The sequence below is a fragment of the Aquarana catesbeiana genome, linkage group LG08 (genome assembly GCF_042186555.1).
Source record: "Aquarana catesbeiana isolate 2022-GZ linkage group LG08, ASM4218655v1, whole genome shotgun sequence".
Taxonomy (NCBI): Eukaryota; Metazoa; Chordata; class Amphibia; order Anura; family Ranidae; genus Aquarana; species Aquarana catesbeiana.
This window is the reverse complement of record NC_133331.1, coordinates 301,393,404-301,409,171: the sequence shown is the minus strand read 5'-3', so window position 1 is coordinate 301,409,171 and position 15,768 is coordinate 301,393,404. Positions and strand designations below refer to the sequence as shown.

At 46.7% G+C, this 15,768-nt stretch overlaps 1 protein-coding gene across 1 annotated transcript; it reads right to left on the bottom strand.

Annotated features, from left to right (window-relative positions):
• Positions 1-744: 744 nt before the first annotated feature.
• Positions 745-10,193, bottom strand: LOC141104830 (uncharacterized). Its single transcript, XM_073594605.1, has 6 exons — positions 10,110-10,193; positions 8,289-8,364; positions 8,075-8,172; positions 7,820-7,960; positions 6,073-6,214; positions 745-4,302 (listed from the first exon to the last, which is right to left on the bottom strand). Exons 2-6 carry the CDS (start codon positions 8,317-8,319, stop codon positions 3,080-3,082), a joined length of 1,635 nt encoding a protein of 544 aa, XP_073450706.1. The 5' UTR covers positions 8,320-8,364; positions 10,110-10,193; the 3' UTR covers positions 745-3,079.
• Positions 10,194-15,768: the final 5,575 nt, after the last annotated feature.

Genomic DNA, 15,768 nt, shown 5'->3' with positions numbered 1-15,768 from the left:
ATTCTCCAAAAGATCTCCTCCACCATCCACACTACATTCTCCAAAAGATCTCCTCCACCATCCACACTACATTCTCCGACAGCTCTCCTCCACCATCCACACTACATTCTCCGACAGCTCTCCTCCATCATCTACATTACATTCCAGGACAGCTCTCCTCCATCATTTACACTACATACTCCGACAGCTCTCCTCCACCATCCATACTACATTCTCCGACAGCTCTCCTCCATCATCTACATTACATTCTCCGACAGCTCTCCTCCATCATCTACACTACATTCTCCGACAGCTTTCCTCCACCATCCACACTACATTCTCCGACAGCTCTCCTCTACAATCCACACTACATTCTCCGACAGATCTCCTCCACCATCAACACTACATTCTCCAAAAGATCTCCTCCACCATCCACACTACATTCTCCGACAGCTCTCCTCCACCATCCACACTACATTCTCACACTGCCTGCAGCAAATTCTCTTGCCAACTCCTCCCAATGCATTTACTGCTGCATTCTTTTGAGTGGTCTGTAAGTGTGCTTTTACCAAGCTGACTACCAATGGAAGGAACATTCTTTCCAATGAGCACAAATTTAAGGAAGTCCTTCCACACTGAGCACATATGTCCTTTAAGATCCTTCACTTTCTACTAATATAAGGGATCCTTTCTGCATTCAGTAGGTTAGATCCATATACATGCCTTTCAGCAGAACAAAAATATAAAAGACAGAAAGAGCTTCAGTTATTGTAACTGCATTTTATTAACTTTTTATTGCTACTATTGCCATAAATTAATAAAATTGCCACAATTGTTTGTTACCCACAGATTGGACAGTTTCCATGGCTAGTTATACAAGTATCGGAGTAGCTCGGTACTGGTTCATATGAAGACTGTATTACTATAATTTATTCCTTATGGATATATAATTATGAAACCACCACCCTAAAAACTCAAATATATTCATTATGCCCCCCCCCCAATGTATGGTGATGTGCACTGTACAAAACTTGGCCTATCTGCCCCCCTTGGACAATCTGTGGCTCAAGAAGTTAAATATTTTTTCCCTGGTTTGTGTACCCCCAAAACCTATTTTGAGGGGGCGATAACTTTTCAATCTTTATTTTTAAATGTGCAGAATGGAAAACAGAGAAACAGGATTACCAAAATGCGGGTGCAGAAACTGTAGTAGGCACATCCCACTATTAGAGTCTCCAAGAGCTACAAGAAGCCAAGAGAAGACTCGGCTCATCCATTTCCACCTCAAAATGTAATATAACTTTTGCCAGGATGCACCCCTTTATAAACAAAATATGTACAGTGAATTAATAAGTTCCACTAGTAAAAACCATCATAGATTTGTCAAAAGAATCAGCAGGTCCTTTTCCTCTGATGTAGAATTAGACTTCTTATATCTGTAAAACATTTCCCGCAGTCTTAATGCATTGAAGATGCTGTGCAGTGTGTCCTTTGGGATGTGTAACAATGGTTTCTTTCTGATTGAAAGGTTTTCCGCACTCATTACATGAATGAGAGTTATCTGATGTATAACAAGGTCTCCCTTTGTACCGTGTTTCCCCGAAAATAAGCCCGGGTCTTATATTAATTTTGGCAACAAAAGACACAGTAGGGCTTATTTTCGGGGTAGGTCTTACCATGTAATGTGCTGTCTTCTCCCCCCCTCTCTCTCCCTGTCTGACAGGAATCCCCAGTGTGAACCGAGTTAAAATGTTTGTAAATCCTATAATCCACTGTATTACAGTAGTATATAATGTACAATGTGTGTGTTTCTGTAATATAATTGTGCCAAATACCTTCGATATAGCGCCACTCTGCTCTACTGTGACCCGCCGGAGCTCTCTTCCCCGCAATTATTTTAATGAAACACACACATTGTACATTATATACTACTGTAATAGAGGGGATTATAGGATTTCACAAGCATTTTAAAGTGATTGTAAACCCTTTACAACCACTTTAACCTACAGGTAAGCCTAGATTAAGGCTTATGCCGCGTACACACGGTCGGACTTTTCAGCTACAAAAGTCTGACAGCCCTTCCGAAAGATTTTCGACGGACTTTTGGTGGACTTGTGGCAGACTTTCTAACGAATGGACTTGCCTACATACGATCACACAAAAGTCTGACGGATTCGTACGTGATGACGTACACCGGACTAAAATAAGGAAGTTGATAGCCAGTAGCCAATAGCTGCCCTAGCGTGGGTTTTTGTCCGTCGGACTAGCATACAGACGAGTGGATTTCTGGGTCCGACGTAGTTATGACGTAAAGATTTGAAGCATGTTTCAAATCTAAAGTCTGTCAGATTTGCGGCTGGAAAAGTCCGCTGAAAGTCCGAGGAAGCCCACACACGATCGGATTGTCAGCCATATTTTGTCCGTCGGACTTTTGTAGACGAAAAGTCCGACCGTGTGTATGCGGCATTACTTGTAGCTGCTTGAAATATCTCCCAGACCTGCACGGTCTAGGAGATATTTGCAAATCACCGTAGGGCGATTTCTTCTGCGCATACGCCGGAGTTAGAAAGGGCATGTCATGCGCCATCACGCGCCTCCGGCCAGTCACAGAGCCGGAGTTTGCGGCCCCGGAAAGAAGAATAGGGGTGAAGAATGGACGCTCACTACTAGCGAGAAAGACGGGGACATCGCGGGCTTCTCCTGCAGGTAAGTGTCACATAATGGGCTACTGTGCAATGCATAGTAGCACATTATGCTTTACCTTTGCAGGGAAACAAAGAGGAAGTAACACCCATCAGGGTTTACTTCCTCTTTAAACTAGGGATTATTTTCAGAGTAGGGCTTATATTGCAGCCCTCCTGGAAAATAACGCTAGGTCTTATTTTCGGGGTAGCTCTTATTTTCGGGGAAACACGGTAGTGAAAGAATTCCCGCACTCCTAACATGAATGCTCACCTGTTTGTTTTCACTAGTGATCATCCAGGTTCTCCTTCTTAGAGAAAGATTTCCCACACTCTGAACATAAATATGGATGCTCACTGGAATGAATTTTCTGCTGTTAATCAAAGACTCCTTTATAAGTCAAAGATTTCCCGCACGCCTAACATGAATAAGTACGTTCACCCTTGTGAGATCTCTGATGTTTACCAAGGTCTCCTTTATGGCTGAAAGATTTCCCGCACTCTGAACAAGAATATGGAAGTTCACCTGCGTGAATTCTCTGATGTTTAACAAGGTCTCCTTTATGAGTGTAAGCTTTCCCACACTCTGAACAAGAATAAGGACGCTCGCCTGTGTGAGTTCTCTGATGTTTAACAAAGTCTCCTTTATGACCGAAACCTTTCCCGCACTCTGAACATGAATAAGGGCGCTCACCCGTGTGAATTCTTTGATGTATAACAAGGTCTCCTTTATGACTGAAAGCTTTCTCGCACTCTGAACATGAATAAGGACGCTCACCTGTGTGAAACCTCTGATGCCTCAAAAGATTATTTTTCTTAAAGAAAGATTTGCCGCACTCTGAACATGCATAGGGACGCTCACCCGTGTGGATTTTCTGGTGTTTAACAAGATTATCTTTCTTAAAGAAGGATTTCCCGCACTCTGAACATGAATAGTTTCGCTCACCCTTGTATTTCCTCTGGTGTTCATGTAGGTTCTCTTTTCTAGAGAAAGATTTCCCGCACTCCGAACATGAATACGGTCGTTCACCTGTGTGAATTCTCTGGTGTTTTGCAAGGTTTCCTTTTTGAGCAAAAGATTTTCCGCACTCTGAACATGAATAAGGACGCTCACCCGTGTGTATTCTCTGGTGTTGCAAAAGGTTTCCTTTCTGAGCAAAAGATTTCCCGCACTGTAAACATGAATGCTCCCCCGTGTGAACTTTTTGGTGTGCAACAAGGCTTCCTTTTATAGTGAAAGATTTCCCGCACTCTGAGCATGAAAAAGGACGCTCACCTGTATGAATTCGCTGATGTTTGGCAAGGTATTCTTTATGAGTGAAAAATTTCCCGCACTCTGAACATGGGTATAGATTGTCACCTTCCTGGGGTGAGGAAGATTCCTTGGGATTAGAAGGATCTGTTGATCGATCTGCAGTGTGAGATCTTACATGGATATTTGCAATCATAGTATGTGATTGATGAGAAGATTCCCCCTGATCAGAGGGATCCATTGATGTCTCCGGACAGGAAGGTCTGTGATGTATATTTTGTGTATTTGGATTTCCTCCTGGAGGATCCTGTGTGATGACATTATCTTTCAAGTTACAATCAGCAGTTAATAGAAGATACTTCTCCGAGGAATTCCTGGCATAACTTCCATCTGTGGGAAAGAAAAGTAAAACATAATTAGTATTTCATAAGTAACTGGCCACTTTAAGATATTCGTGCAGCCATGCTCCTGACACACAATAACTCACTTCCTTCCCGAGTTGTGTGATGTCATCTGCTCTGCTCCTTACGCGTTACGCCATTAGAATGGCTTTGTCAGAGGGTCAGACCTTCATATGTGCATTAGTGCCCTCTCATGACTGGAGGCTAAATTACTTCAGGCCCTACATCAAATATATTACGTCTTATCACCTGGCAGTGACACATAAAGTCTCCTGGCACTGGCTACAGTGAGATTTTAAGGGAAATAGTGCTGAGCACTGAATGTCCACTACCAGCTTACCACAACACTGTGCACTGTACACTTCCCCATATCTAACCCAAAGGCAAAAAGGGGAACCACTGCACATACTTCAGAAGGCCTCGCACATGTGGTTCCAGATAACAGCAAACAAACTCTCTTGCGCAATAGTGTGATGTCCGGCCGCACCTGGAGTATGCTGTCCAGTTCTGGGCACTAGTCCTTAGGAAGGATGTACCGGAAATGGAGCGAGTACAAAGAAGGGCAACAAAGCTAATAAAGGGTCTGGAGGATATTAGTTACGAGGAAAGGTTGAGAGCACTGAACTTCTCTCTGGAGAGAATACGCTTGAGAGGGGATATGGTTTAAATTTATAAATATCGTACTGTGACCCCACAATAGGGATAACACTTTTTCGCGGGAAGGGAGTTTAACAAGACTCGTGGCCACGCATTAAAATTAGAAGAAAAGAGGTTTAACCTTAAACTACGTAGAGGGTTCTTTACTGTAAGAGCAGCAAGGATGTGGAATTCCCTTCCACAGGCGGTGGTCTCAGTGGGGGGCCAACGATAGTTTAAAAAAACTATTAGATAAGCACCTGAACGACCACAACATACAGAGATATACAATGTATTACTGGCATGAAATTACATACATAGGTTGGACTTGATGGACTTGTGTCTTTTTTCAACCTCACCTACTATGTAACTATCTACTACTCAAGGGATAGTTTCTCTGGCTTTGCTGCCCTCCAGGATAAGGGATATCCTAGTAGTCATAAAAAACATAGAAAAAAGAGAGGGCGCACCAGCCTAGTGCATTATCCTTAATTACATATATTTATTGATAAAAACAAGGTAAAAACTACTCACAAAACGTGTGGAGAAGTATTGCTTGTAAAAGCCACCTATTTGTGGCAATCAGTCATGAAACTAACAGTCTCCAGGTGACAGAGGGGAGGACATCAGGACCGCTACTGGCTTACGCGTTTCGAAGGAGTACCTTTTTCCTCAGAGCCTACTGATGTGTTTCTAGGCATGGTCTGTAGGAGGGTTTTATTCTGCAGTGGGCCCTAAGTTGGGGGCCCAGCCGCCAAGTGCCAAGCTGTTCCCACTTACAGAACCTTCATCACCGGCCACCACTGTTCCCTCTCCCTAATTGGTTGCTCCTGATCGCCTCCCATACACGGACAGACCCCGAGGTCCAGTCACCTCCTACATATATCACTTCAGAAGCAGGAAGTGACACATGCAGGGGAAGGCACATCACAGCGCCAAGTGTTAACCCTTCACACACCACACATTAACCCTTTATTAAACACATATTTAACCTTTTAGCAATTGCCTACAGGATGATGTGAAGGTCTGATAATTATCTACCATTTTTCCTTAAACTACAATCCTTATGCTCTGAAGTAAATTGAGACTGTGACCTGTTTCCTCCATAGTGTCTGTTACTTACTTGTGTCGATAAGTAGAGACATTTCTTCCTGTTCACTTTTCTTAATCATCCCAACCTCCTCTGTGGATGGCTGATCACCCACCACATACGTCTCTACTTCTTCCTCTTTAATCTCAGCTTTTATAATAATCTGTTCTTCACCCTAAACCCCAAAATAATAGAAAACATCTATTAAAGCTGGACTCCAGGCAGATATGAAATACACAAATGACAGCAGCTTTGCTTTTCCTAAAATATAATTTAATGTGTTTTTAAAATAAGTGTAAGCAGTGTAAGTACCTGAATGTGACCTGGTATCAGGCTTTTGCGTTACCTGTACACAACAACAGACTGGGAGAGAGAGAAGCAGAACAAGGAGCCAATGAGCTTTAATGCAGCACTAACTAGTGACATGGAGATAGCAGGAGAGAGCAGAGAGATAATCTCATCACTCTGCTGCTTCTGCTTTCAATGTCCAGTCACAGGCTGGGGGAGGGACAAGACGGGCAGGTGTTACTGACCAGAAGCAGAGACAAATCAGGTTTACTGCCCATTTTCTATGAGCCTAGGAAGCCAGAGAAGAGAGGAATGCCGCTTGCTACGCCTCTGGACCTTAAAGCGGTTGTATACCCGCTGACACTTTTTTTTTATTTTTATACCCCTGTAAGGCAAAAGGCATAATGAGCTAGTATGCACCGCATACTAGCTCATTATGAAATACTTACCTTAGAACGAGGCGTCGGTATCTTACCTGGTCCACGCCGAGGTAGCTGACATGATGCCTGGGTGTATCTTCCCGGGTATCGCAGCTCCAGCGCTGTGAGTGGCTGGAGCCGTGATGTTATCACTCCCGCGCATGCACGCGGGAGATTTCTTTCCCGGCAAGGTCTGGCATCAGCGGCTCATAGCAAGGGGAATATTTCCTAAACCGTACAGGTTTAGGAGATATTTTTTTTACCTACAGGAAAGCCTTATTATAGGCTTACCTGTAGGTAAAAGTTAAAAAATTGACTATACAACCGCTTTAACAGGTGCTCCCGCCCTACTGTGAACTCTCAGGTGCTGCACAAGTCTATAGAAACAAGAAGGTCCTGGACTGCCGTACTCTGTAGAAAAGGCATCTTTATTGTGAAGAATAAGATATAATCCAACAAACAGTCAAATCAAACGTGGACAAAACAGGGATAAATGGCTAACGCGTTTCACATCGCTTGATGCTTACTGATATCTATGAGTAAGCATCAAGCGATGTGAAATGCGTTAGCCTTTTATCCCTGTTTTGTCCACGTTTGATTGGACTGTATGTTGGATTTTATCTTGTTCTTCACAATAAAGATGCCTTTTCTACGGAGTGCGGCAGTCCAGGACCTTCTTATTTCTAGGAAGCCAGAGACCTGTCCCCAATTGGCACATCATCACACCTGCCTGGACTTACAGGAGCAAAGAACAGCACCACCTCTTTCAGTATGCACCCCACCTCCATGGAGGAACACAAGGAGGAAGAGGACCTATGATGACATGTGACTGGACTTAGGACAGAATGAAAGGAAAGAAAGGAATGTATATTGCTTTAAAGAAAATAAAAAAAACAAAAACGGGGGTGAAAATGTAGGTTGCTCAAAGGAGCTAGAAACGTGGAATGGGGGGTGCAGGAAGCAAAAGCCACACTTCAGATGTAGAAGTAAGCATTACAATAAGAGACTACATAGAAGACTGTCCCCCCTAGCTTAGAATACATATTTAGGTCTACATGCTCAGCCCCACCTACCTGATGATGGTGAGGGATTTTGTGATCTTCCTGTGTGGAATCCCAGGAATACAAAAGACCTCCCTCCTCCATAGACTGATCTTCAAACATCTCTTCTTCTTCCACTTTAACCTCAACTTTGATATATTTCAGTTCTTCACCCTAAAGTGCAAATGTGATAGAACAGGGTTTGTAAAATTAAACAAGAGATGACAAAATAATATTATCTCAAAGCGTAGAACTGTATTTGAGTTCTAGTTGGTCAGTCTCATCTACCTGTTGATGGTGAGGGATGGTGTGATCTTCCTGTGTGGAATCCCGGGAATACAGAGGATGAGGACATCTCTCTGGTGGGTTCCCATTACTGGATCCATCTGTAGGAAACACACACACTGACTGAATACATTGTTTCTATGTGTTTATCAGTTGATGGGGGATCTAGGTGGACCCTCCGCACTGCTCTCTACTTTACAATAAAGGCTCCTCTTACCCGGTGGTGTGAGGGGGAACTCACTCTCCATCTTGATATCCTTGTAGAGATCCTTGTGTCCTTCTAAATACTCTTCCTTAGAAAATAGACAGTGATATATTGAAACCTTATAGAAACCTGACACACACAATGATACAGTCACCATCCAGACACATCCCTTGTCTATTACTGGATAATGTCCCAGAATTCCCAGCACCACTCACCTCTCCTGTCAGCAGATCAATGATCGTGCTGGTGAGTTCTAGAATCTTCTTCTGTTTCTCTTGAATTTCAGGGAATGAGGTGAAGGCACTCTAATGGTTAAATGGCCACTAAACTTCACCAGAGAAAAACCCTACATTAAAACAGCAACAATGTCATGTAACCCTCTCAGAACCCTCCTCACCTCTCCAGTTAGGTCTGTTTTTTATTAATAAATATAAGAGCGGTTATGTGACCTCCCAGAATCCTCCTCACCTGTCCGGTCAGGTCTGTTGTTTAATAATAGAGATAAGAGTGATGTCATGTGACCTCCCAGAATCCTCCTCACCTCTCTGGTCAGGTCTGTGTTTTATTAATAGAGATAAGAGTGATGTCATGTGACCTCCCAGAATCCTCTTCACCTCCCCGGTTAACACACTAGAATTCCAGATAAAGCCTAACTAGTATAAAAATGTTGACTTCCCCCTCCTAACACCTGTACTAACCCACCTGTGTACAAAAGATATGTGCTTCCCTATTTTCAGCTCGCTCCAGTCCAGTCACGTGATACAAGGAAACGGGGAGAGTGTCCAACGGCTTTGAAACCCAGGAGTAATTCCATCACCCATAGTCTGCCATGGTGCAGACATTGTTTGCGGTACTTCTTCTCCCCTGCAACTGCTAATGGCTGACACGGGGGAGCTGAATCATGTGACCAGACATCTTTTTACACAGCTTCTCTAGTATATATATTAAGAGAGGGAAAGGAACATTTTTAAGACTATTAGGGCTTTAGCTGGAATTCTATTTTTCTATCCTCCTCGTCCATCCTCACTGATGTGATCCATACAAGACTTTGATCTCTATATTTAGGTTGTATCTGATCTATAAATCAGAGGCGCTGTATGTACAGTTGGATAAATGGTTCCAAATTTAGGATGTATCTGGTCCAGGGGCGGCCTGTCCATTAAGGGTGCACGGGCGCCGCCCCCTATCCATGCATCCGGCTTCTATGCAGGATGCATGAATTCCAACAGGGGGGGTGTTTTTTTGAAGCACCTAATTAGAGCCAGAGGCTCTAATAGGCTTTCAAATAGGGTGGGCTTGGGGTGCAGAGAATGCAAACGAGCCCACCCAGGTGTGTTACAATAGCGAATGAATATTTGCGCTTTGTAACACTGAACCTCTTCCCAGCCAATCAGGAATCGGGTCTTGAGACCCGTCACCTGACTGGCTGAAAGGTCAGGCGATCCTATTGGACGCCTTGGAGGAGGGGAGGAGGAGACGCACGCCGTGATGGAGAGTGGGACGTAGGAGATGCTGCCAGCTGCCTGCTACCTAGATGGGGTAAGTGCAGAACCTACCAGCAGACAGCGGGCAGGGGTGGTGCTACCGGCCAGCCATCTGGGAGGCTGCGGGGTAGTTGTTTGCTGCCCCCAAAAAACAAACCACCAGCCACCACTGATCTGGTCTATAAACCAGAGGCTCTGGATGGACAGTTGGATAAATGGCTCTATATTTAGTATGTATCTGGTCTATAAACCATAACAGACATCACAGTGACTATGGAGGAAGAGGACGGACATGACGGGGGGGGGGGGGGGGGGTTACTGGGTGTAATTATAAATAATATCTTATTACCTCCTCTGCTGCCAGTTACAGCAATGTCTCCTCTCTACTTCCTCCCGACTCACCTCTCACCCGAAACTTCCCACTTGTGTGCCTACATCACTTCCTGTCTGTAACTTACATCACTTCCTGTCTGTGTGAGATTTCCACTTGACTACAAATACAGCTAACTACTATGTTCACATATGTATGTATAGTTACATAGTTAGTTTGGTTGCAAACAGACACAAGTCCATACAGTTCAATGTATGTATGCGTATTATATATATATATATATATATATATATATATATATATATATATATATAACATTCCAAAAAATAAGGTGGTACTCACAAGGCTTGAAATGTAAACACTCTTTGATAAAATTTGATTTTTCGATGAGGAGCAAACTCATTTTTGTCAGAGTACTACAGTGACTAGCTCCGTGTTCTATTTACAGCACTGCGGTATATGTCAGAGCTATATAAATGTATAATAATAATAGTGTGTGACTGTGGGGGAGGGTTGCTACCTGTACGGGATTCACCCGGACAGTCCGGGTTCTGAATCATCTGCCCAATTTTCAGACTGCCTGAAACCCGGGCAGACCATTCGGGCAGGGAGAGCTTTATTAGCATACTTGCCACTGTGGAGACAGTTACAGCAGCAGTGTAATTGCTTCTCAATAAATACACACACTGTGCTGGCGTGTGTGTTGGGAATCTGAAGCTCCTTTCTGTCTCCCTCCCTCCAGGCTCCTACAGGGTCTCTCTTATCTCTGACCCCCACCCCCTCCAATCCAATTACTAGTGCCGTGTTCTGAGAGAACAAGGAGGCGGAGCTGAGGAGCTCACTGTGGCTCCTGTCGGGCTGGCTGCTGCTCGCTACATGCACGGAGGAGGTGTGCTGACTTTTTATTTTTCTAAGGAAAGTTTCCCAGGGTGGAAAGTTTCAGGAGGATTTCTTTTGGATCTATTGCATTAAAGGGTTAAGATATGGAGAATCGGAAGAGACAGCAAGCAAGTGCAAGTGTGTGGGGGGAGGGGGGGTCTGCAGCCTGATCACAGCCGACTTACAGTATCTCCCAAAGAGCATGCATATCTATCTATAGAAACATCTCCCGATCCTCAGTCCCGATTATGTGAAATTATTCTATGACCATTCACTTTACCTCATGTATATGTGGGGAGTCTACACCTCTGATTGTACAGACTCAGAGCCTGGATAACACGGGGTTATATGAATGGTCATCAATTACCTTCACATCATCTGTACATACAGAGTGCTGGGGGCTGGCATCTTATAACAGTAGATTGTTTTCATTGAGTAGTATTGTTGTATGATTTATTGTTGTATATATTAGTAGATGAGCACACAATTGCTTTTTTTTATTATAGACATCACTATCTGACCACTTCTCAGCCCCCAACTCCGCCCAGCTTACATCACCCCCCCCCCCCCCAAACCACTTCATACATCCAGCTGATGGACATCACTCAGAGCTGCTTCCTACCCCCCAGCTGAGGGACATCATTCCCTGGTCAACCCACAGACACTGCAAAAAATCCCTCCCCATTCTGCCCCCATCATACCCTCCGCACTCCTCTCCTGTACATACTGCCCCTATCATACCCTCCGCACTCCTCTCCTGTACATACTGCCCCTATCATACCCTCCACACTCCTCTCCTGTACATACCCCCCCCCATCATACCCTCTACACTCCTTTTCTGTACATACTGCCCCCATCATACCCTCCGCACTCCTCTCCTGTACATACTGCCCCCATCATACCCTCTACACTCCTTTTCTGTACATACTGCCCCCATCATACCCTCCTCACTCCTCTCCTGTATATATTGCCCCTGTTATACCCTCCACACTCCTCTCCTATACATACTGCCCCTATCATATCCTCTGCACACCTCTCCTGTACATAATGCCTCATCATACCCTCTGCACTCCTCTCCTGTACATACTGACCCCATCATACCCTCTGCACTCCTCTCCTGTATATACAACTCCCACCATACCATCTGCACTCCTCTCCTGAACATACTGTCCCCATCATACCCTGCACACTCCTCTCCTGTACATACTGCCCCTATCATACCCTCCACACTCCTCTCCTGTACATACTGCCCACATCATACCCTCTGCACTCCTCTCCTGTACATACCTCCCCATCATACCCTCCACACTCCTCTCCTGTACATACTGCCCCCATCATACCCTCTGCACTCCTCTCCTGGTCCCATCATACCCTCCACACTCCTCTCCTGTACATACTGCCCCTATCATACCCTCCACACTCATCTCCTGTACATACCACCCCCATCATACCCTCCAAACTCCTCTCCTGTACATACTGCCCCCATCATACCCTCCACACTCCTCTCCTGCCCCATCATACCCTCCACACTCCTCTCCTGTACATACTGCCCCCATCATACCCTCCACACTCCTCTCCTGTACATACTGCCCCTATGATACCCTCCTCACTCCTCTCCTGTACATACTGCCCCTATGATACCCACCTCACTCCTCTCCTGTACATACCACCCCATCATACCCTCCGCACTCCTCTACTATACATACTGCCCCAATCATACCCTCCGCACTCCTCTCCTGTACATACAGCCCCCATCATACCCTCCGCACTCCTCTCCTGTACATACTGCCCTATCATACCCTTCGCACGCCTCTCCTGTACATACCGCCCCCATCATACCCTCCATACACCTCTCCTGTACATACTGCCCCATCATACCCTCCGCACTCCTCTCCTGGTCCCATCATACCCTCCGCACTCCTCCCCTGTACATACTGCCCCCATCATACTCCCCGCACTCCTCTGCTGTACATACTGCCCCATCATACCCTCCGCAATCCTCTCCTGTACATTCTGCCCCCATCATACCCTTCGCACTCCTCTCCTGTACATACTGCCCCTATCATACCCTCTGCACTCCTCTCCTGTACATACTGCTCCCATGATACCCTCTGCACTCCTCTCCTGTATATACAACTCCCACCATGCCATCTGCACTCCTCTCCTGTACATACTGCCCCCATCATACCCTGCACACTCCTCTCCTGTACATACTGCCCCTATCATACCCTCCGCACTACTCTCCTGTACATACTGCCCCCATCATACGCTCCGCACTCCTCTCCTGGTCCCATCATACCCTCCACACTCCTCTCCTGTACATACTGCCCCCATCATACCCTCCACACTCCTCTCCTGTACATACTGCCCCTATCATACCCTCCACACTCATCTCCTGTACATACTGCCCCTATCATACCCTCCAAACTCCTCTGCTGTACATACTGCCCCCATCATACCCTCCGCACTCCTCTCCTGCCCCCATCATACCCTCCACACTCCTCTCCTGTACATACCACCCCCATCATACCCTCCGCACTCCTCTCCTGTACATACTGCCCCCATCATACCCTCCGCACTCCTCTCCTGTACATACTGCCCCCATCATACTCTCCGCACTCCTCTCCTGTACATACTGCCCCTATCATACCCTCCACACTCCTCTCCTGTACATACTGCCCCATCATACCCTCCACACTCCTCTCCTGCCCCCATCATACCCTCCACACTGCGCTCCTGTACATACTGCCCCCATCATACCCTCCACACTCCTCTCCTGTACATACTGCCCCTATCATACCCTTCGCACTCCTCTCCTGTACATACCGCCCCCATCATACCCTCCACACTCCTCTCCTGTACATACTGCCCCCATCATACCCTCCACACTCCTCTCCTGCCCCCATCATACCCTCCACACTCCGCTCCTGTACATACTGCCCCCATCATACCCTCCACACTCCTCTCCTGTACATACTGCCCCTATCACACCCTCCTCACTCCTCTCCTGTACATACTGCCCCCATCATACCCTCCGCACTCCTCTCCTGGTCCCATCATACCCTCCGCACTCCTCTCCTGTACATACTGCCCCCATCATACCCTCCACACTCCTCTCCTGTACATACTGCCCCTATCATACCCTCCTCACTCCTCTCCTGTACATACTGCCCCTATCATACCCTCCGCACTCCTCTCCTGTACATACCGCCCCCATCATACCCTCCACACTCCTCTCCTGTACATACTGCCCTATCATACCCTTCGCACTCCTCTCCTGTACATACTGCCCCCATCATACCCTCCACACTCCTCTCCTGTACATACTGCCCCCATCATACCCTCCGCACTCCTCTCCTGTACATACTGCCCTATCATACCCTTCGCACTCCTCTCCTGTACATACTGCCCCTATCATACCCTCCACACTCCTCTCCTGTACATACCGCCCCCATCATACCCTCCGCACTCCTCTCCTATACATACTGCCCCTATCATACCCTTCGCACTCCTCTCCTGTGCATACCACCCCCATCATACCCTCCACACTCCTCTCTTGTACATACTGCCCCCATCATACCCTCCACACTCCTCTCCTGCCCCATCATACCCTCCACACTCCGCTCCTGTACATACTGCCCCCATCATACCCTCCACACTCCTCTCCTGTACATACTGCCCCTATCATACCCTTCGCACTCCTCTCCTGTACATACCGCCTCCATCATACCCTCCACACTCCTCTCTTGTACATACTGCCCCCATCATACCCTCCACACTCCTCTCCTGCCCCCATCATACCCTCCACACTCCGCGCCTGTACATACTGCCCCCATCATACCCTCCACACTCCTCTCCTGTACATACTGCCCCTATCACACCCTCCTCACTCCTCTCCTGTACATACTGCCCCCATCATACCCTCCGCACTCCTCTCCTGGTCCCATCATACCCTCCGCACTCCTCTCCTGTACATACTGCCCCCATCATACCCTCCACACTCCTCTCCTGTACATACTGCCCCTATCATACCCTCCGCACTCCTCTCCTGGTCCCATCATACCCTCCGCACTCCTCTCCTGTACATACCGCCCCCATCATACCCTCCGCACTCCTCTCCTGTACATACTGCCCCTATCATACCCTTTGCACTCCTCTCCTGTACATACCGCCCCCATCATACCCTCCACACTCTGCTCCTGTACATACTGCCCCCATCATACCTTCCACACTCCTCTCCTGTACATACTGCCCCTATCATACCCTCCTCACTCCTCTCCTGTACATACTGCCCCTATCATACCCTCCGCACTCCTCTCCTGTACATACCGCCCCCATCATACCCTCCACACTCCTCTCCTGTACATACTGCCCTATCATACCCTTCGCACTCCTCTCCTGTACATACTGCCCCCATCATACCCTCCACACTCCTCTCCTGTACATACTGCCCCCATCATACCCTCCTCACTCTTCTCCTGTACATACCACCCCCATCATACCCTCCGCACTCCTCTTCTGTACATACCGCCCAATCAAACCCTCTGCACTCCTCTCCTGTACATATTGCCCCCATCATACCCTCCGCACTCCTCTCCTGGTCCCATCATACCCTCCGCACTCCTCTCCTGTACATACTGCCCCCATCATACCCTCCACACTCCTCTCCTGTACATACTGCCCATATCATACCCTCCACACTCATCTCCTGTACATACCACCCCCATCATACCCTCCAAACTCCCCTGCTGTACATACTGCCCCCATCATACCCTCCATACTCCTCTCCTGTACATAC

What these genes read in the sequence shown, in the direction of transcription:
- LOC141104830 (XM_073594605.1), bottom strand. Translation starts at nt 8,319, where the DNA reads ATGGAGAGTGAGTTCCCCCTCACACCACCGG. An exon ending in GTTCCCCCTCACACCACCGG is followed by an intron (nt 8,173 to 8,288) that starts GTAAGAGGAGCC and finishes TGTTTCCTACAG; the next exon opens with ATGGATCCAGTAATGGGAAC. An exon ending in CCATCCCTCACCATCAACAG is followed by an intron (nt 7,961 to 8,074) that starts GTAGATGAGACT and finishes TTTGCACTTTAG; the next exon opens with GGTGAAGAACTGAAATATAT.